Here is a 22,363-nt window from a genome sequence, read left to right as displayed (position 1 = left end):
CCTGTGCATTCCACATGGTGCTGACTCACTCTCCACTGGGGAAAGGATATGTAGGGCAGCCTTTGACAATGAGCAGTGTCGGGGAAACACTTAGTGTGTTTATCACCTAGTGCAAGGTGAGAACATTTTAACTAATTTTCAAACACAGGATGAAAATTCCTTTTTGTTGAGGCCTTTTTATGAATGTAACACTGTATAGAAAGCCTAACAAAAATATTTCAACTAAAATATAAAAAGCATCCGCTAGCACAGACACGTAAGGTTTATAGCTATATATCCAGCAATATTCATTTTTTGTTAATGGGCGTGGAGTCCAACTTCTTGTGTACCACTAAAATGTGTGCAAATGAGACACAAAAGACATGTATGCTTTTTATTTCAATTTATTTATCTTGTAAGAACCAATACGAATTGGGGATGTTTTCAAAATGGGTACAATGATAAAAAACTGACCATTTTCATTCTGCTCCACCTTGTCTTTCAGATTGGATCTTTGTGTATGAGTTAAAATATGCATATTTGGGGAAGTCCTATTGTAGCCCCCTTAGGGAGAATGAATGAACGCAGGAGAAGTACCTGTTGTAGGAGTTAAGTTTTTTTTCCTGTTTAACTGCCTGGATGAGAGTGTATGTGTATGTGTGCATGTGTGTAGGATGCTCAGCAAGGTTTGGTGGGCTTATCTGAGGTGGACTGATTATTGCACTCCAACAAGATTTAAAAAAAAAAAAAAAAAAAAAAAGAAAGACATGGCTCTTGAAGGCTAATAAAAAAAACAAAAACAAACAAACAAAAAAAACTATTGGATAACAAAGTGTCCTTGCCCCTGCCAAACGCATAACTGTCACACATAGCATATCTTGTGAATAAATATTGCAGACATATTCAAACTCAGTGAGCCCCTAAACTGAAAGTGACTTTAAGCAAGTGAAGGGTAAAAGAAAAACATTACTGCATTTTCAGGTGAACCTTTGAGTTTTTGTGCAAAAAAAGAAAAAGAAAAAAAAAAAAAAAAAACACACCCAATACCAAACGGGACAATCACAATGTGTTCAAAGTTTAAAAATGTTTTTAAAAGGTACATTATTCTGGCCTAATCATAATATCAATAATTAGTGGAAATAAAAATCAGAATATCATTTAACAATACATTTTTTCATCACCACTGTTTGTGTAAAAATAAAAATTCACAAAATGGAAAATGTTATCCCATGATTACAACTGAGAGAGAGGAGGGAAAAAAAAAAAAAAAAAAAAAAAAACACAGGATGGACTCAAGTTGAAAGAATTCTGGCCCGTGGTTGTACAGTATAACCGGGAGGCGGGCCAATCTGTGTGCTTTGACCTTCCATTCATTGGTTCAGCTGGTGGATCCCCAGATCTGGATTCATTCTTTCCATCACTCGCTTGCTCTCTGATCAATTAACCATGACTCAGTGTTAACAAATCATCACAATAATTATTGATAGCACTCTCCATTTTTTTTTTTTCTTTTTTTTTAATCTCCCCTTGTTGGAAGATTCCCCACTAGATGCGCATAAGAAAGATGCACTGACAGGCAGCCTACTGCACACAGCAGTTGTGGCCGTTGGTATCCTTGAACCGCAGACGCATTTTGGGTCTGTATTTCTCGAGGTAAAGAAGCTGTTTGGAGTTGAAGGCTCCACGTCTCTTCCTGTGAAAAGCATAGGAAAAAAGGGGGACAGATGATTAAAACAATGCTATCCACAATAGACCGCACTACACTCAACACACTGTCTTTACTGTAGTGATCAAAGAATTAGTTCAGCATTTTTGGGAAATGCACTCACTTGTATTTGCTGGCAGAGAGTTAGATGAGGATCAATACCACTCTTACCTTTTAAATACAAGGCTACAGTTAGCAGCCAGTTAGCTTAGCTTAGAACAAAGACTGGCAACAAGGGGAAACAGCTAGCCTGGCTCTCTCCAAAGGCAACAAAATCCACCTGCCAGCACCTTAAACTCACTAATTAACACATTATAACTTGTTTGTCTAATCTGTACTAAAACTGAAGTGTAAAAACGACAATTTGCTGGTTTCACAGGAGGTTTATGTGCCAGACTATTTCTTGGCTGGGAGCAGCAACTTCCTGGAGTCTCTGCAAGGATTCCTCTAACAACAGACATCTTCCAAGGTACAGCTTTGTTTCTAGCGGGACTACCAGACTCTAGAAACAAATCCAAAGACTCTTAAGTAGCAGACTCTGGAATTACTGTTAAATTGTTAATTAATTAATTAATAAGTTGTCAACAAAAGGAATAACCTCATGAACAATGTCAATCTTTGGCTGGGCCAGTTGCTTTTGTCACATGCACCCTGTTTCTATTTATGCACCATTTACTGACTTAATGCTAAATTTTTTATTTAAACCTTAAAGCTGAAAAGTAGGGAGGGTACTTACTGCCTTATGAACTGCACAGCATCTTCATACTTCATCCCACACTCAATGAGGGCTAAGGCCACCAAGACTGGAGCTCTGAGAGGTAAAGAAATCCAGTAGACCAGTTCAAGGAGACAGTGAGAGAATCAAAGAAGGAGAGAAGGAGAAGAGAAGATTAAATGCCAAGGTTCACACGGTTCCATAGTAATATTGTGGAGGGGTAGGGGTGGGGGGTGCTTAAATCTGGGAAACAGGCCTGGGAAATCAACAGGGGTGCACAAGTTCACCGTTGCCCTGCTGGGGCCCTGTGCTCACACCCTGAGCCTCACACACATAACTCTGATAAGTTACAGTAAGACAACCTTCTCCTTTATCACCAGAGGAGATAGAGTGAGGGGGAAAAAATAAATATAAAAACTTTGTAGACAACTTGGCAGGTCAAATCCAGTGCTGACAGAGCATTTCCTTGAGTGGCTTTTCTCACACAAAATTCTTGAGGGACAGTATGTGAGAAAGAAAGGATAGAGAGAAAATGAGAAGAAGAAAAACAGTGCAATAGTGTGAAATATTGTTTAAAAAAGACAAACAACAACAACAAGGCAAATAGCTGCAGCCTCCCACACTGAGGGTCTTAAGAGAATATTGACTGGTGTAAAGCAGATGAGACCGTACGGCGATGGAAAACCAGGATGACTGCAATAAACACCGGACAGGGAAGAAGAGGAGATGGATTCAGAAAATGCCAGTCCAACCAACACTTGTAATTATACAACCTCCCGAATGCCACAGCAATGCTAAATGCTGGAAGCCATTGGGAACTGATTGGCTTATTGTGCGTCTGTGGTCAGGAAAGACATTTTCACAGCAGCTTGCCCACGTCATGTGCTTCTGTCTTCTGTTTTCACACTTATGTTGTTTATTCTGCATAACTCATTTGTAAATTCACTGTCACATTGGCCTGTGAATATGACTAGGCATATCTCCACATCGCCTGTGCAACCTCATGACCAACAGACAGATCACATGCAAATGTAATTGCCTTCCCTTTCCAAGCCTGCAGAAGCAACTGCAACACACTGTCGTCACAGATGACAGATACAGTAACTTAACCAGCTGATCTATTTACAGAGCATTAACAGGAGCAGGAAGAGAGGATGACCATTCAAGATACTGAATGAATCATTGGTTTTTAAGATTAGATACAGAAGAACAGGAAATATAGGTACAATGTAGCACATTTAGTCAAGCCAGCCTTAACTGTGTGACCAATGCTGAAGGAGCAACAAGTGTTACAAGGAGGAGGAAGGGTCAGAAGACAGTTAAAGACTGGAAGATTAGGAGAAAACATACTTATTTAGACACCTGTAACATTTGATTAATTATTGCTTTTTGTGGCCTTGTGTGTGCCGACTCCTACAGGTGGCACACATCTCCTTGGACTCTTTGTTCTAGTGGAGATAAAGCAGACCCTGGTGTACCCTGAGGTTGAGAGGTTAGTTCAAATGGGATGCATTACACCAGGGAGAAGTTTACAGTTTCCAACCTCCAAAAAACATCTGTGGATAACACATCCACACACCTGCCACCGCCCACCTCTTTTGTTGTGTCCAATCATGTATTTCATGTCCCTACCTGATCCATATTACAGTCAATGTATCTTTCATGACTCAGAACTGTTAGTAGCAGAGTAGCAGAGGTTTTAGCAACAGTAAACAATACAACAGTCATAAGATGAGACAAAATAGTCAGCTCTGCCTTCTGAGTTATTGTCACATCCCTGGACAAACAAACACAGCTTGCCACTCACCGGCCAAGCCCTGCCACACAGTGCACAGCGATGCAGCAGCCAGGCTCCTCTCGAAACTTGGTGTTGAGCAGCTTGAGCCAGTCGTCCACAATCTGGGTGGGAGGAGGGGCACCATCATCGAAGGGCCAGTCCTACAGCAGACAAAAGTACAAAAAAATATAAATTGGGAGGGATTAATGTAAAATAAGTAAGGCTGCTGCAAATGTGGCTGTGAGTCAACTCTTACCAGGACCTGTATCCCCTCCTTCTCTACGGGAGCCTTATCGTAGGTGGCATCACAAACTCTCACCAGTGTGTTCACCTCAAACTTTTTCAGCTCCTGGCAGATGTCAAAAGAGACAGGAGTTTAGGTAGAGGACTTACAAAAGGACGCACAGAGATACAAACAGACAGATGAGGTCATACCTCGGTGAACTTGTTAAGCGTGGCATTGGTGGGGTTGTGGGTGATGAGGAACCTCATGCACTCGTAGGCAATCTCGACTGCAGCGGGGCGGTTCATGTTGGCGAGACGGCTTAAAAAACAATTACAATACAATACTCTTACAAAACAAAAGCGACTTTTGGCTCAGAAGTCAGCAAAGACTGCTAGGAGATTTATGTATTGAGGAAAGGGTAGAATAAATAAAAATGACAACACGTGGACAAAGATGGGTCAGGAGGACAACAAGTGTTCAGCTATGGGATGATGTACACAGAGAAGGGTAACAAAAAGGATAAACTAGTCCACAGTACTCCGAGATGTAAAAAAAAAAGAGAAAAATGAATTAATACAAAACCAAAAATTTAAAAGAATAAAAAAAAAAAAAAAAGAAAAAAGATGGAGAGACTATCCAGGAGTCATCCAATCAGTTTACCCCATTCAGGAGAGCTGTTTGTGATTGGCTGTTCAAGGAGAAAGTAGAATGCAAAGATTTTTCGTATTGGTTGGGACAGGGCAGGGCAGTCGGGCCAAGGACTACGCAATATCCCAGGGGGGCCTTTGGAAGAAGAGTCTGCAGTTCCTAATGTGCTGGCAGTCAGGGGGGTTTCTGGGTAGCGTAGTCCCTCAGGGGGCGGCCGATTCACTTCTCCACAGAGGTGAGGTGCTGTGCCTGGCAAAATTCTCCGCTCACACACGCCATATAGGTACGGCTCAAGTTAACACAGAAACCCTGTGAAGAGAGGAGAAAGAACAGACTGAGTATATGCCATTTTTAATTGTAATAACACACACACACCCAGACCTAAACTATTATATGCTTTTTTTTTTTTTTTTAATAAATCAAAGTTAGGATTTTAACGACTTTCAAATTGGAAGAGCCATTATTTTAATTGCATAACCACCAGTGTCTTAAAACGGCACATTTGAGCCAGCAATTTCACCAGGTAAAAAAATGACAACTGGTAAATTGTAGTTCATCAACATTAATTTTGTGTGCTAGCAAATAAAAAAAAAATTAAAAAAAAGAAGTGTTGCCTGTTGTCTGGTAAATATGCTCTCTGTATGCTGGTGTACATTTACAAATGACCAATAATAGGTTTGTTGATGAAAACAGACGTGTCTTTTTGCTATTCATAAAGGACCAACAGATCAGGAAGCCTTTTCATACATGGAACACTCTGGATGATTGCCATGTGTCACTTTGGGTTAGGTAGCTAGCAGGTCGCTTGGTATTTGTCAAGTAAATGGTAAGACAGCTAATGAAAAGAGTTGTCGGAAGTAATAACATTAGCTTAAGCAGTTACAGTAAAGACCTGTCAACAGTAACGTTGGGTTGTATGGGTTAGGTGTGAAAACACTGTCAGATGTGACCTACCAGCACTTTGTCATTACTAACATAGCTCGCCAAATTTGCAGCTGTTAATTAATAGAATTTGTCATGATTATATTTAAATATTCTTGAGTAATGTTAATTATACAATAAATGTGATATCTTAATAAATGTGGGACAAAATTTGTCAGTTTTTTTCCCCAAAGAACACCAAGTTTATTTGGAGTTTGGCTTTTCTCTGACTGATTCATTTGAACCATGGGAGGACATTGACAACAGTAACTGGATTATTTCATATGACCCTATTATAGTAGACACACAGCAAGTTTCTGATTATGCTTGACACTTTTAATATGCCATAAATACTAAACAAATTTCTTGAGTTAAATTTTTAGAAAATTATTGCAATTCAAATCCCAATATTGGTCAAAAAATTGCAATGAAAAGTTTTTTTCAAATCTTTGCACTCTTCCCTCATCTTTCAACATAATTTAATTTTGATTTCAACAATCCTTTTGCCAACTTGTATTTACTCAAGTCTTGATTGACTGAAACATAATCTGCAGTATGCTCAAAGCTGCAGGTTTGATTAGACCCCTTGATTTAGGAAATTCAGCTTTCTGGATATATAAAACTAGGCTCAGAAACTTAAAATAGTACCATCATGACAGTTTCTACCTTGCAGCCACAGTGCTGTGAACTGACTACACCTTTGGATTACATCACTTTGTCAATTCACCACCTGTCCCCAAAATGGAAACTAATAATATGCACAGTATGGAGTGAACACATAAGCACACAAGGGTGTCTTACAGAACAGGTAATGTCTAGTCTGTAACCAGCCAGGGAGCAGTCAAACTCTGCCAAGTCCATGACGGTCTAAACTCAGCCGCCACAGACTGGCTGGAACCCGTCTCAGGGCAACATAGGAGGGAGGTAGGAAAGGAAGGGGGACGAAGGAGAGTAGCGGGAGAGTGGATGACGAGAGCTGCCTGTCACTACGCCGACCATGTATAAACGATAGTAGGAGGGAAACAGAGAGAAAGGGCTTGGACTTTAGCACCGTGTCACAGGCAGTAGTCACAAGGTGAGGATTACAGGGTGGGCAAAGCTTCAAACAGCCTAAGTATTTCAGTCCCACGCTCCCTCTTTTCACCTCCTTGAGACTGACACTAGACTCTCTGTACTCTCTCCATTCCTATTTCACTCCGTCAATTTACTCAGGATATTTAACTTAACTGCATGACAGTATAAACCTTTTCATTTTACAAAAGTCACTCAAAACGACACCAACTCTTTCCTTCTTCCTCTTGCTCCCACTCACTAACCCACTGTCACTTACCCTCTCAGTTAACTGCCAACCTCAGAACCACTGACAAAAAGATGCATCAACCCACTCTCGTCTCTAAATTTTTTTCCTCCCCTCCATCTTTTATACTTGGCAGTACCCACAAGGGCTCTCAAAACAGCCTTGATTTTTTTTTTTTTTTTTCCCCTTGTGTGATGGCTGAGATCCTTCGTGACGCCTTTAATTACCACCTCTGAGCAGTGCTGAACACAGTGTGGCATTGCTGCATGCAGACAACTGAAGCTTGGACAAAGTGCAACAGACATTCAAGGCTCGTTTCAATCAGCTTCTAATCCCCCGAGAGATGAAATGGATGGACAAAGGGCGAGGGAGGGAAATCAACATGTGCTTCTCACCTGTGAAACTGGACAGTGGAAAGGAGAGCAGACTGTTGAGACAGACTGAAACATGGAGGAAAAACTGAAGAACGAAATAGCCAATAGACACGCCAAGGTCACCACAATGACAGCTTATGCTAAAAGATGAAAAGCAACTGGATTGCAGAGGGTTGTCCAGATGTACACAGTGACTTCATACAGTCTGTGTTTTAAATGCAGCCAATAAGAGACGCAAAAGGCACCAAAACACCATTTCAAAGTTAACACTGGCATATATGAACTGAGGCGTATCAGGGTTAGGTGGGAAGCCTGAGAAGTGGCTAAGGAACACGACAGTTATAATGCATGCAGTGTGCACTGGACCACCTGTATTGGTTGTCACCCTCCCCTCCATCATGTTTAAAGGTTAAATTACAACATACTTCTCCTATCTGATGGGCACAATAGAAACAATACATTGACTTGATGTATTAGGTCAACTGAAAGCAGGTATATTGAGACATCGACAATAGACGACTGAAAGCTAGCCCTCTTGAGTAAGCTTTTCAATAGAGAAGTGAGTAAACTTTGGCCTGCCACACAGTCTGCCATCACAACACTGTCGAGAATACATGCAAATCACTCAGAAATTTGCAAACTCGCTCTGCAGTTACACACTGCACAGATGCAGGAAGGACAAAACAAACACACATACATGCAGAACCAAATCTGTTTGTAGAAGCAAAAACATGTTTAACCACACAGGAAACAAGAAGCAGTGTATACAAAAGTCTTGAAAACTAGACTTAAACATGAATGGGTGAAATGCCATGCCACTTTACTGTCTGCAACTAACAATTATTTCAACAATTGACAACTATTTAGTTGGTCCTAGATGTCCACAAATAAGGAGATAGCCACTCACAATTTCCGAAATCCGAACTGACATTTATAAATTGCTTGTTTTGTTGTTTACAATAATAGAAGATTCAAACAAATATTCACATTTGACAAAATGGAACAACAAAAACTGTCATTTCATTTTTTTTTCCATAAAAAATATCAGTCTAGCCATTACTTAAACTGTTAATAAGACTCATCATTTCCATTCTACAGTCATGGTATTAACTATATTGTCAGAACACCTTTTTAATTACCAATCCCACCTTAAATAATCATTTTCTTGTATAAACTGACAACCAAAGCATCATGATCACAACCCATCATACTGTAGTTGATGGTGGTGGAGTTACAGTGACAGGTGCCAATAAAGCCTGCTTGTGTTGTTGTGGGATTAATTACCCAGCTGTGGATGTAAAAAAAAAAAAAAACACACACACACACACACACACACACACACACACACACACACACTAATGTACTTCTGTTAAAATACAACTGGGTTACATCCGGCCTTTTGTGCATGTGTGTCTATGTACAAGTATATATACTAAACTGGGAGAAAGGTCACGGAGTAAAGGCAGAGGCCCACGCAGTGGCCCAGAGAAAGCTCCCTTGGTGCCCTGTTCCTCATCACATGTTCTAATGTTGGAGTAGAGCTGCAAGTGGAGGGAGGGAGAGTGAGTGGGGAGTGGGACTGACTGAGATGATAGGGAGAACTTCCCAAATCAGCTGGCCTCTCCCAGAAATCTCCTACAGTGACTAAGGAGAAAGAACAGAAGGGGAAAGAGAGGGGGGGGGGTGCGAGAGAGCAGAGAGTAGCAGTACTAGCTGATAAGGACAGTGGTATCTCGGCTCAGAAAAGGGCACGCAAACCTAAACAGGTGATAAAGTGGCAAAAGAATGAGAACTGGGACATGGGTATTCTACAACTGCTAACTCATCATTTTAGGATGATTCAGTGTGTCAGTTTATAAAGACATGTCAGTTTTAAGCTCATAATATCAGCTAAAGATTGGAACACTGTCGGTGAAAGTTGTAAAGTTATCGCAGCTAATGTGCATGGGGAGAAACTGAACTGCTACAGTGGGAGTGCTTATTGAAAGCCTTTCACTGTGTTAAGGATTTTACTGCCATGGGACTCTATAATTGTAGAGCTGAGGCTGTGCACATCTTGTGTGGACACCTGATAGATGTCAGATGTCCTATCTCCATCACTGCACCACCACAAGCTGGCTGGGGCAATACATTTGCCACAAAGGCGAGGGGTGTTATTCTAAAATTAGAAAGAAAAAGACGGAGCAAAATGTCTGGACATATACATGCTGGAAGGGCAAGGTGGCAAAACGTCAGACCTTTATGCAAAATGTGGAATGTCTTAGTCCATCTACTTCCCCCCCTTGTGAAAGATGTTAGTGTTACATCCAACCCTGTCTGGTGGTCTGAGGTTGTGCCCGAGTCTCACTGATGTTTTGTCTGGAGCCAGACTGGGCATGACCAGACTGTACTGCCTTGAAGCAGCTGGAGGGCTAATTTGCTGTGTGGGAGCCGAGTCAAGGAGCAGGGGGAGCGCCTGTCATCCATGGCAGGATGGACAGTGAGAGGAGGAGGGAGGAAGCCCCTGTTCTCCTTGCACTGAAAGCAGCATGGACGGCACAAGAAAAATAATAGCGCAGATACACTTGCCCCAGATACCACCTGCTTGCTACACCCACAGCACACACTTCTCCTTTTAGTGTCTCATTTAGACTACTTACTCATCCTCCACGCTTTCATAAACAAAAATACACACGTACATAAATACAAGGTGTCAGAGAAATGTTTTTTCTTTTAAGTGCCTGATCTCAAACTCTCCAAGGAGAGTCAGTAGGAAACACTGACAGCTGCATTTAAACTTACAGAAACCATAAATCGGTGGGAACAGAAATGGGGCCAAGTGTCACAGAAGCATGTCTCCATTCCTGTGGCCTCTGTGAGTGCCAAATAAGAGATAACTGATAGGCTTGGTAATGTCAAGGAGGTCGGGGACAAAGGAATAGTAACAAAGAAAGCTGGTAAGAGAAAAACCTTCAAGAGGACATAATGGATAAGCAAAATTAAACAAGTAAAAAAGAAAGTAAAAGACAGTAAAAGCAAAAAAACTACAGTCAATCCAAGAGCTTGGCAGTGACTATGTCTGAGATAAAACATAGGTCCAGCTGGTTATTTGCAGTGACGTCAATGCTGTTGATAGGCTGGGTGGGTGGATTTCACCTCAAACTGGAGCTGTACTCAATCCAACTCTGCTCACAGCAACAATGGATGAAGGAACCTTTTATTCATTTCAAACAAGTGCTGGGATATGCAGAGAAAAAGCAGCGGCAGGTTGAGATAGCTTAGTGACAGAGAAAAGTTGAGCAGAGGCCAACTTTATAAGAAAAGCCCTGTTGACACACACACCCCAACTTCTGGGGTGTTTTTCACACATGGGCCAACAGGGGAGGTTCTTGAGGGCCCGAGGGCACTTGCGCTGACTGAGGAACATTGAGTTAAGTGTGAAAGTTGGTGTCAAACTTGGGTGTTGGCCACACAAGCAGTCTCTGGTCCACTTCTAAAAGGTGGCATGGGTGACCACGACCAACAGCAGTGTCCACTTTCAAATATGAAGGACAACCATTTCACGCAGTGAAAGCTAATTATCATAACTGGTTTCAAGTGTCACACTACAGTCATCCGCACTACAGTGTACCGACAGCATGAAACTATTAGGAAAACCAAGACCACAATGCAATGAGTTTACTTTCACAGTCTGAGTCCATGCAGAAAGACCACAGAACAAAACACATGTCATGTGAAAGCCTGCACTGTTATGAAAAACAAGAAATTAGCCTAGTGTGAAGGTGCAGCTGCACTGGGAAATGCCACACACCCACCACACACTTGTTTTCATCTTTCTTTGCATGTCAGCTGGACCGAAGTAACAGGCATTAAAATGAAAAGTGTCTTTAAGTTTTCAGTGTTTGCAAGTGTGACGTAGTTGGCATTACTCTGTTGCCATGAACGCCTGTTGCACAATCAGTCCACAGGTCACATACAAAAGCAAACCTTGAGTAACATCTACCAAACAAATTCTGCTTTTAACTGAAGTATTTTGCATCTTAGAGGTCTGAAAAAGCTCTTAATGTAACATTCAAAGCTCTTAGTACATAAGAGAATTAACTTCATGCTTAATAAAGAAAAATGCACGCTGCAGATTCCCGGGAGACAGTCCAAGACTGAAGGGGCCTGTCAATGTGGGGTATGGTGACAGGTCACCACAGCATTCAGCAAACAGTACACACATAAAGGAAATAGTGTGCACAGCCCTCATTCACCATCAGTCATACTTGAAAACACACAAAGACAAACAGACAAGCAAGAAAGCAAAGACATACACACACACAAACCTACAAAAAAAACTACACTAGTTAAGCTTCTACTCCTTTTTCTGAGCCTCACCAGTTTATTTAGTGTAACGTGCAAGACACCAAAATCCCAAGGCATGCCTGGACAAGACAGTGTTGAGAGATGGAGAAGAGGAGGTTTATATGCAAAACTGAAATCCAGCAGCGATCCCAAACTGTTGCTGTGCCTCCCATGAGCTGCACACTCCTGGGATTTGCAAACAAGCGCCTCAGGCTGAAAGTGATACTTGAAATCAGTAGATTCTGTGTGGCCCTTTTGCTTTGCTGACTGAATTCTGATAACGTGCCCACCTATGGGTTTCTAAGAATGTAGTCATGGATCGGGGAAGAACTGGTACATGTTCATTCAACACTTTTCTGAGAACAGCTTCTTTACTTTACCTGTCATGCAGGTAGGGGAAGAGGGATGGTTGCGGCAAAGCGCAATTATAGCTATGTGGGGAATGCTGCTGCTACTACTGGCAGCCTGACCAAACCACTAAATCCAAATTACTCTTTGTCAGCTTCTAACATGAGGATTTGCTGCCTTTCTGTGTTGTATATGATTGTAAATTTTATATCTTTAGGTTTCGGACTGCTAAGTGGGTAACACAAAAAAACTGAAGGCATCACTACATGCATGGAGAATATTAAATGGAATTTTTTTTTTAACATACCATGGACTAAATAATTATGGAAATATTAATTGATAACAGGAGTCATTATTAGTTGCAGCTCAAGTTGTCTTAAGAAAATTAAGAAAAAAAAAAAAAAAAAAAAAAATCACATGCTTAAAAACTAATTCGGTTAATATTAGAAATAAATGGGTGAAAGTTATTTGGTGTGTCCTCCATCTTTGAAAAATATTACGTAAATACTACCTTAACTGAAGCAGTTACAAGTAGCCCAGGTCTAAATATGATGTACAGTGAATGTGGTTGTGCAGCCTGTCTAAACTGGATATTTTGTGCATTTTCACGGGAGTTTCAATATATTTGTACTTGTATGGACAGTGCAAAAACGTGAATCAGTGAATACAAGAAAAAATAATACACTACCCGCCCTTTGTACCGGGTCATCTAATCAGAGCCTTATAATTGGGACATGAGTCACAACTGATCATGTCTGTGTTTACCTGTGTGAAGGTAGAACCACGCACAGACACTCTGACTCAGGCTTGTGGTTGTCTCGGTTTGAAATATAATAAACCCTTGTTTTTCAGAGTTATTGCTGCAGACCCACGAGATAAACAGACTGCCCACTGTGGGTAGTACTACTTTGAAATGGACTCAAAAGTAAACCACAGGGCAAGACATCCCTATGTTGGAAGAGAGAATAGTACTTTAAGTCCAAAATTCAAATGTGGTGATAGAGCCACAAACATTTAGCAGTGTGCTTGGGAAATACCTTTAAAACCCTGTAAGCCAAAAGGTTTGGTGACAGACTTACACTTAATCACACAAAGATCTTGCATCGCTGACAAAATGTAAACTGAAATGGCAACACTCAGAGGATACATAAAAAAAAATTTAAAAAAAACTTTATAAAAGGCTTTTCGCACTTGCTTGTAAAGAGACAAATATTCCTCTTGTTTTAGTGTGGGTGGACTGTGATCAAGCCTAGAAATATGTTGGGGGTACAGGATGACCCGTCTATAAATGCAACAGCACAACCCAACAGATGCACAAAAATCCTCAGGGCTGCCCACAAGTTATTCCTCCAGCCAGAGCAGACCTCTTTGAAGGGTTTATAGGTTCACCACAATCTCTCACCTAGCCTTGTTCACAGGCTTTTTATCTGTTCAAAACAAAAGTGAAAGTCTATGAAGTAGGAATAGAGTTAAAAGAGAAAAGCATCAATGGTCACTGTACTGACAAATGTCTTACAGGAATGCTGTATTGAGGTGTGAATTTGTCTTTAAATAAGGAACGCTGTTGTGGGGCAGAAATGATCAGTGCCCAGTTTCCTATCTAAGCACTCTGCTTTGACCAAACCCCAAAATATAGTAGAGAGCTAATTCAAGTTTAAAAGAGCGTACATTCAATTTAAAGCCAGCTGGTTGGAATAAGGGTTAACAGCATATGAATGGCTGTAAATAAAGGCAGATGGGAATAACCTGACTCTGCCGTACCTACAGAGATTTTTTTAAATTGACAAGCTCAAAATATCATAATGCTTTTAAAGTTAACTGTAAGTTTAACTACTAGACTGTTTCTCTAAGAAAGGCTTGTGACTCTACCTACCAGCAACAATTCACTAGCTTTCATTCCAAAGCTCAAAACAGTAGACAGTGGTGTTTGTTTCTCTGGAAACCATTTGGTCATATAGATACTGTAGCATAGACACCGCCTTGCAGAGAACACACTAACCAGAACCCAGTCAAAACTCTTTTTGTTCTTTGCACAACTTAATTAAGAGTTAATTAGCTACAGCTGATAAAAATGTGCCAGTAAAAGCAATTGCTAGCTAAAAATTATGATCCTGCATCTATCCACCAAAATCTGATAGAAGATTTTGCGATATCCTGCTGCTTAACAGTTGAACTACCAGCCAATAACACATGGGTCACATAACCTTACAACAGAGATGATACATATATCAAAAGCAATCCAATAAAATTAACATGATTGTTAAGTCTGTTTCTTCTATCAGTTTTACAGAGTTAATTATTCTTTGGGTTGAGTTCAGCGCTGTTGGTATTTAAAGGCCTGCAAACATTTTTGCAAAGTCCTAAAACTTTCCATCAGCGTATTACAAAGTTCTGTTCCGCGGTTTGTCAGAAGTGAGTTTGCTAAACCATGTGACAGAGATGTTACTGCTGTTGTAATGTAATCTTATTTTTGCATCTTCTTGATTAGATCCACTTATTACTTAATGTATGCCGCGTTGATGGTAGCGCAGTATGTGATATTGTTGCGAGTACACGTCCACCTTAACAGGGCTTATTATATTGCTGTGTTATTGGACTTTTAGTGCTTCTTGTGTTGCTAGGCCAAGCCTATATTTAATGCTTCATTAGACTGTGTTAAATTATTTGTAGTCTCAAATCTCAAAAAACTAATTATTTTGCTGAAAATATCAAAAGTTCAAAATGCTAATATATATTTTTTCATTGTCCAACTCAGTGTTGTTGACATCCTGATGAATGGACATCCTCATTCTATCACCTATTCAGCACAACAGGTTACCTTTCTGTGCTCCCAGAGGACAGGAGCTAATCTTCCAGTGGAGTACTTGTTGTTCTGGTCTCTTGTGTCCATGTAAACCAGGCTGGAGAAAGGAGGTGAGAGAATATGAAACTCCCCCTATTTCCACGAACAGACGAACTCCCCCTACACATGCACTCGCACATGGCAAAGCCCACTTATCACACTGCTTTGCAGCCTCTGAGTGAGTACAGATAAACAGTGTGACGATCAAAGGCCTACGATAGCGCTTAGTGGGAGGGCGGGGAGGTTGAGACAAGGACTGATCTGTCTCTGGAAAGGGCTGAAAGAGACCAGGGCTCAGTACCTTAGAAATGGAAATGAAAAGGGGAAAACATATCTGAACAAAGCCTTGTTCTTTCCTCAGTGTGGCCTAATTGCACTTTTAATCACACTTAACACGAAATTAAACACCAGCACCGGAAAAATTACATTTGAAAGAGAAACAAAGCCAGACATAACACTGACATTTGACTATGATTTGAATAAGGATCGAGCATGAGAACACAGGAAAACTGATTATCTGCTGACAATGGAATCAAAGGAGGTTAGGCTCTCAACATGGACAAGTGTTCTTGCCAAAAATATGCTTCAACAAAGGCTAAACAATATCAAATGTCAACTATATTTGTGATAGGCAGAGGCTAGTTTAAATCTGATGCAGGGTTTCTGGAAAGCTGGACCAGTTGTTGTCGTCTTGTCTTACAACTGTAGAGGGAACTTAATTATTTTATGCCATACCTATACAGTTCAACTATTATGAAACAACTTGTTTACATTGGGGATTGAAAAAAGAAACTTAATTGCGACATCCCTAGTCAGAGCCTCTATGATGGAAACATTAAACTGTTTGAACCTAAGTTATTGGAACATTTTCAAAGGATCACTAAATGACTGTTGAGCCTTATTCATTCAAAACAACCACAGATACAAAGTCATAATAAATTCAAAATTTCAAGGAAAGAATCTGACAAGAGGACACTTTTCACCAGACTACAAGTGCTTGAAGTACCTACCTGCACTTTTACCAATGTGTTTTAATGTTCCATTAACATATCTGTCTGCATTAATGTGCATCAAGATTGTTGATTGCTTTTCAATACCACTACATCTCCCCAGATGGGAGAGGAAAGTTTTCTACCGATCTGGAATATGGGTCGATGGACTATATTCGGCCGTCTCTGAGCTCCTTTGATAAGTCATAATCTCATGTCAAAATCCTCAAATCGGCTCCAGGACGACGTCTCCCAGCCTAGACAGACACATGCATCATGGCAGTGAGTGACACCTCTACCTGTTGGCCAACACACGAATAAAACTGACTTTTCACAAGAAATTATCAGGTAGAGCAAAGATCTGCACATTTATAGAGCTGATTAGTCAATCACAATACAAGGTGTTCCTTCCACATTCCAGCTCACAATTACTTCCATTCTGCCAAATAATTGAAAGGCACCTCCACTGAGGCAAAACTAGTTCTATATAGACAAAAGGTATGAAGGTGCGTCTGGATTGTGTGTTAAACTAATTCTCCAAATGTCAGAAATATGCACTAGTGTCAATTTAGAACAAGTTCACCAAGACAGAAAACAACTTGGGGAAAGGCCGACACTCATCAACAGACAGGAGAATGTCTGCTCGCATTTTTGCCGAGAGGTGCAGAGTCCCACTGCGACATCAATTCTTCTGACATTTGGAAACTAACATGGCCTTCTGACAGCAGCATCAGGGGATGCTTGTTGCCATATCAACAATTCTCTCAGCGGTAGCAACAAGTTCTCCTGTAGGGATTTTTGCTGTTCCTTGTGAAGAGATCAGAGAAGAGCAATGGTGCTCTCTTTAAACATTCACCAGGCAAAGCCAAAGAAGCAGTAGGAGGTGCAGTATTGAAGAGGGTCAGGGTTCAGACTGGATGGCTGCACTTATACACTGATCTAGGAACTTTTTAACCAATGAAATCCAACCTCCTTCCCAGAAGAATTAAGTATACGCTGTGTTCTCAGATTAGCCCCTGGTAGCAAATCCATCTTTTTAAGATTATGGCCACAATGAACACATTAGTTTGAGGTCATGTTGTGAGAGGTAGTCACACATTTCATGCGTTTAATAAACCGCTTACAGAAATGAAGGAAAAGTCAAGCTCCACTGAGAAACAACACAGTGCCTAGGCAATAGGAAAACACAGCAAGCTTGTTTATGTGCAATAACCCAGCATTTTCTAGACTATAGTTGCTTCAAAACTATAACACTTTCTGGATCAGCAAAAGTGAGCAGCTACAAACACCTGCAAACAACAGCTCTAATAACAATAACACCACCCTTCACTATAGCATGTTTTGGCAAAGGACTGTGTTTTCCCCTGCTAACTGCAGCTCTGGCACCTGTAGCTAGACAAGGTAGCTGAAAACACTAATAACAAAGGAAGATCCTATTCCTACCTGTTGCTATAGTTTCAGTAGGCAGCCTTGCAGCAGCATCTAGAAGAGGCGTCAATCTGTCAGATACTGCCAGTGCTACAGAGCTTGTGCCTTTGCTTTATCCCAGCGCTGTGGCAACAACAGTAAACGAACACCGTGCCGACCAGGACATGATTCATTAACCAACACACAGCACAAGAAACACAAGGTGCCCATGGCGACTAATGCATAATTATATATGGGTTTTCATTTAATGGCTTGAAATGAGAAGAAAAAAGTGTGGGCATCTAATCCTAGCTTTCCACTTTGGGCTGATTTCAAAACAACAAAATTGCTTTGGAGCCAGGGATCTTAGCAAGCTAACACATAGTAAAACCAAAGCTTGTGTTCCATTCTCACCACAGCCAGACACCCAGGGGCATAACTGGATTTTAAATTGGCCAAATCTGTTAAGCCAGTCACTGTTGAACAGACCTCTCCAACCCTACCTTTCAACACACACAGCCACCCTGTGGTTAGATGGGCTGAATGCCAGCAGGCTACAACATAGGTGTTCTTCTCCCCCAGTAACCCTCCTTGGCAAGTTGGCGTCATGTTACTGTACACTGGGCTCACCTTTCACAGTTACGGTAACCAAGGCTGAGAACTTCCTCACTTGTCACATTGTCTTTTTTATGCTGGCTGTAGACAGAGGAACCACCCGTTTGTTGGTGTAAAATATCATGTCGGCATCCAGCTATATTTATACCTACTATCACACTTCAACTCTATTTAGATGTAGCATATGCCATCAGCCAGATCTTTAAGAGAGGTTCTTAACTGCGTGTTGCAAACACAAAGCATACAATGCCAAAATTACAACAGGCTGCATATTAGTTATGATTTTTTTTCCAAACAAAAATATTACCAAATAATGTATGTTTATGCTTATTTAATAAGAGTTACAGACAGAAATTGCAGATTAGCCTAGAAGTTTTGTACTGTACAAAAATAAACACTACTCATAGAGAGTGGACCCACAGGTAATGGGAGTTTGGCTTGAGGTGCAGTATCTGAGTGCCTACCAGTGTATAGGCCTGCCTTTCGCTGCAGGCTGTGCTCTAAGTGGACAGAGTGGAGCTATGCTATTTCTAGATTAGGCTGTGCATCATGTGTCAATTAGCTATAATATAAAGCAGGTCACAAGTACGACTGACCTACTTCCACAATAAAATGTGAATAGCGCATAAAGACTCTGAGCAGTCTTCTGTAAGAGTTGCGAAATCCTAGGCTTAAGAAGCAAGTGTATGTCATTGTTGTTTGCAATACTCAAAGCAGTATAATTACGAGATTTGCATTAAAAATATTTATTTTAAAGAATTACAACAACAACAATCACTTCCATTACTTCCACTATAAATTGTTATGGCTTCTGTTTGTTTTGATAACTAATTGCATTAAGACATCTCATCTCTTATACTCTGCAAGCGAATTAGGTCACCTTGCAGTGACTCATAAGCAGGAATGTATAATTAGCTTACCTGTTACACCAGTTAAGCATTGACTCATACGCCCATGTTGGTAGGTGTGATCAATGCTCTTCTTTTGTATTAGCTAGCCACTAGAATTTACTACCAAAGTGGAGGCTGAAACCATTGGAAGGTCATAAATTGAAAACTGAGAGGCATGGGAATGTGCTGAGGCCTTTAGTGTCACAGCTGCTCTAGTCAACTTCCTCCCCAAGTGCATTTCCTCATTTCACTTCAGCCCACATGGCTAAATGGTTGGGTGCTTTCTGTTTTAGGAAACCAGACAAGGCTAAATTATAGACCGACCTAACCCCAGTGTTAGCTACATTTCCACATGGAAGCATATCGAATTTACTGAGTCAAACCGGCTAGTTAACAATGAAGGCAGCAGTTGATAATACAAAAGCGGAAACCCAAGATAGCATAGCAACCAATAGACAGGAAATATCGGGTTGTCGATCACTTTGCTTTGCTGTTCTAACGTTAGCCTGGCATATGGCTTCATATAAATGGGTCAACCATACTGTGGGTCAAGATTTGTCACAAAGGGCGGAAAGCAGATTGCTCAGTCGCCATCTACCTTTAGCCAAGCTTTTCCCAGCTACCGAAGCCTGTCGAGACCACACAGCCTAACACCAAGATAAGATGAAAATACCGAAAATAACAAGCACAGGTTATACTTTAAACACCCACGTGAAGCCATTGGCATGAACGTTAGCCAAGACAGCTGTTAAAATGTTAACCAAAGCATTCGTTAACGTTAAGCTAGATGTTGTCCAAGAGAAATGCTACCTATACTGATATACCCAGGGCTCATTGTACAGCTACGGGTAACGCCAGCTCTTATTTTATGAAATTGCAGTCGACGTACAATTTGGACAATAACATGGGATAATACGACACCTAATGTGCCGTGTTCCAAAATAACAATAAAAGCCAGCTGGAACATGGTGATATAACCTAATGCTCGCAACGTTAAAGATTTTTCGTATGCTTCTTCTCCTTCTAGGAAATAGCCTTAGCCCTGATAGCAAGCTAACATAGCTACATTAGCTAGCTGGTTAGCTCAGCTCCGTACTTTGCATTTCCCAACAACATTTAGTAACCAGCCCAGACGTCAACACTCACTAAATTAGAGTCAACTAACATGAGGCTGGGTGATAGCAATTAGCAAAAACAATGATGATCGTTATTAATAAACGTTAACACAATTTAACAGTGTACGTAGCCAACACTCCACCGTCCAAGCTTTACTCAGCGAGCTAACGTTAACGTGGCTACACACTGGTCCAACTACTCAGATGACTCTCAGACTCTCATGAAATTTACTTTAGCTGCCCTGTGTTATGCTAATCACCATACATCCAACAATATGTAACCCAACTTTTAATCGGGCACTAGCGGGTCTGTGGTGTTGCTATCGTGTATGATCGTATCAGAGACAAGTTTCTACAGGTCAGTTCTCAGTTAGTTGGGTTATTAGCTACTTACAAAGAGCAAGCTGAACATTGAAATCCCGTGACTACCCCGGAGAAAGTGGAGGGAGTGCAGAAAGCGCTGTCAGGTCGCCTTTTTGTTCCTCTTCAATGTGGCAGCTTGAGTTCTCGTCGGAGGTCGGAACTGTTGTTGAGGAGGAGCCTCCTCAGTTTGCCGACACCCTCAGGCGCTGTCGGAAATGTGACTTTCAAGGCGGCCCAAGTTGTTGGCAAGGTAACACCGTAGGAAATTAGAGACATTTTACTGGGAAATGTTCATTTGTAAGAGCAACTTTAATTTCTTTGAATGTGTAATTGTTAATTTGTATTTTTTTTTTTACAACGCACACACAGCGAGATGCAGGCTAATGTGACCACAGGCAATACATTTCCAGTAAAACAAAGAAATGGATAAACATTCTCCAGATGTTTCCGACGACATTGTCTTTCTCCGAATTGTGTGTGAGGTTGTTTGCAACGTTTGCTGATATTTTTCTCTACAAAAGCACATGCACGCTCGTCAACTCGTATTCTCAAGTAGTTTGACAAGATGTTCGAGTTTACCGAGATCACCCGAATGCAGCATGGAGGGTCTGGCGTCAGTACGACGTAAGAAGAATCCGGGTGCGTGATGACAGCTCACCATAGTGACGACAGTTCCAGAAAAGGTCTTATAATACATCCATGAAATAAGCGTACACTATTATCTATGTGCTCATGGGTTGTTTTGTAACAAATATTTTATAATTTAATGTCTTAATCCAATCGAATTTCAAGTAGCTCCAATTGCCAACTGAGGCACCCCTTTTATAGACCCAAGGGGTCTATAATTTCACCCAATCTAAAACAAGACAACCCTGTCAAACAGGAGAGAAAATAACATCAATCTAGAACGATAAAATTAGACACACATTTAACTCTGTTCCATAAGTCCCCCTGAAGTAATTTGCCACAAGCAGTCTTTGGGATGGCTTAACACAGACACAAACTGAGATAAAGATTGATATTGTCTATACACTCACCAAGCACTTTATTAGAAACACCTGTACACTTGCTTATTGACGCAATCCAATCAGCCTCTCATGTTGCAGCAGTGCAATGCATAAAATCATGCAGATATAGGTCATGAGTTTCAGTCAATTTTCACATCAAACATCAGAATGGGGAAAAAATGTGATCTCAGTGACTTTGACCATGGCATGATTGTTGGTGCCAGACGGGCTGGTTTGAGTATTTCTGAAACTGCTGATCTCCTGGGATTTTCACATACAACAGTCTCTAGAGTTTACCAAAAATGCTGCAGAAAACAAAAAACGCCTTGTTGATGAGAGAGGTCAGAGGAGAATGGCCAGACTGGTTGGAGCTGACACAAAGGCTACAGGAACTCAGATAACCACTCTTTACAACTGTGTTAGGACTATCAAAATGCACAACAAGGTGAACCATGAGGCACTGAGATGGGTCACAATTTGGTGTGAACAACATGAATCCATGGACTCAATCTGCCTTGTATCAACAGTCCAGTGTGATGGATCAATTATTCAGTCTCAAGCTGGTTTCTTGAACATGACAATGACTTCAGTGAACTTCAGTTGCCTCCTCAATCACCAGATCTGAATCCAGTAAAACACTCTTGGGATGTTGTAGAACGAGAGATTAGCAGTATGAATGTGGAGCTGACAACATAGACCAGAATCTCAGAGGAATGTTTCCAACATCTTGTGGAGTTCATGTCATGAGGAATGGAGGCTGTTTTGAGAGCAAAGGGAGAGCCTAACTATTGTTAGTATGGTGTTCCTAATAAAGTGCTT

At 40.9% G+C, this 22,363-nt stretch overlaps 1 protein-coding gene across 2 annotated transcripts; it reads right to left on the bottom strand.

Annotated features, from left to right (window-relative positions):
* Positions 1 to 367: 367 nt before the first annotated feature.
* On the bottom strand, positions 368 to 20,722 carry ptp4a2b (protein tyrosine phosphatase 4A2b). Of its 2 annotated transcripts, XM_056399522.1 has the most exons (8): positions 20,569 to 20,717; positions 15,135 to 15,216; positions 5,063 to 5,359; positions 4,612 to 4,720; positions 4,433 to 4,525; positions 4,207 to 4,337; positions 2,421 to 2,495; positions 368 to 1,672 (listed from the first exon to the last, which is right to left on the bottom strand). In XM_056399522.1, exons 3-8 carry the CDS (start codon positions 5,065 to 5,067, stop codon positions 1,561 to 1,563), a joined length of 525 nt encoding a protein of 174 aa, XP_056255497.1. In that variant the 5' UTR covers positions 5,068 to 5,359; positions 15,135 to 15,216; positions 20,569 to 20,717; the 3' UTR covers positions 368 to 1,560. The 2 variants fall into 2 exon arrangements, with proteins under 2 accessions (XP_056255497.1, XP_056255496.1); XM_056399521.1 differs by lacking the exon at positions 15,135 to 15,216 and having other exon boundaries at positions 20,569 to 20,722.
* Positions 20,723 to 22,363: the final 1,641 nt, after the last annotated feature.

Source organism: Seriola aureovittata, chromosome 16, assembly GCF_021018895.1.
Source record: "Seriola aureovittata isolate HTS-2021-v1 ecotype China chromosome 16, ASM2101889v1, whole genome shotgun sequence".
Classification (NCBI taxonomy): Eukaryota; Metazoa; Chordata; class Actinopteri; order Carangiformes; family Carangidae; genus Seriola; species Seriola aureovittata.
Note: the sequence above shows the minus strand (reverse complement) of the source record. Positions and strands in the feature narration are given on the sequence as shown.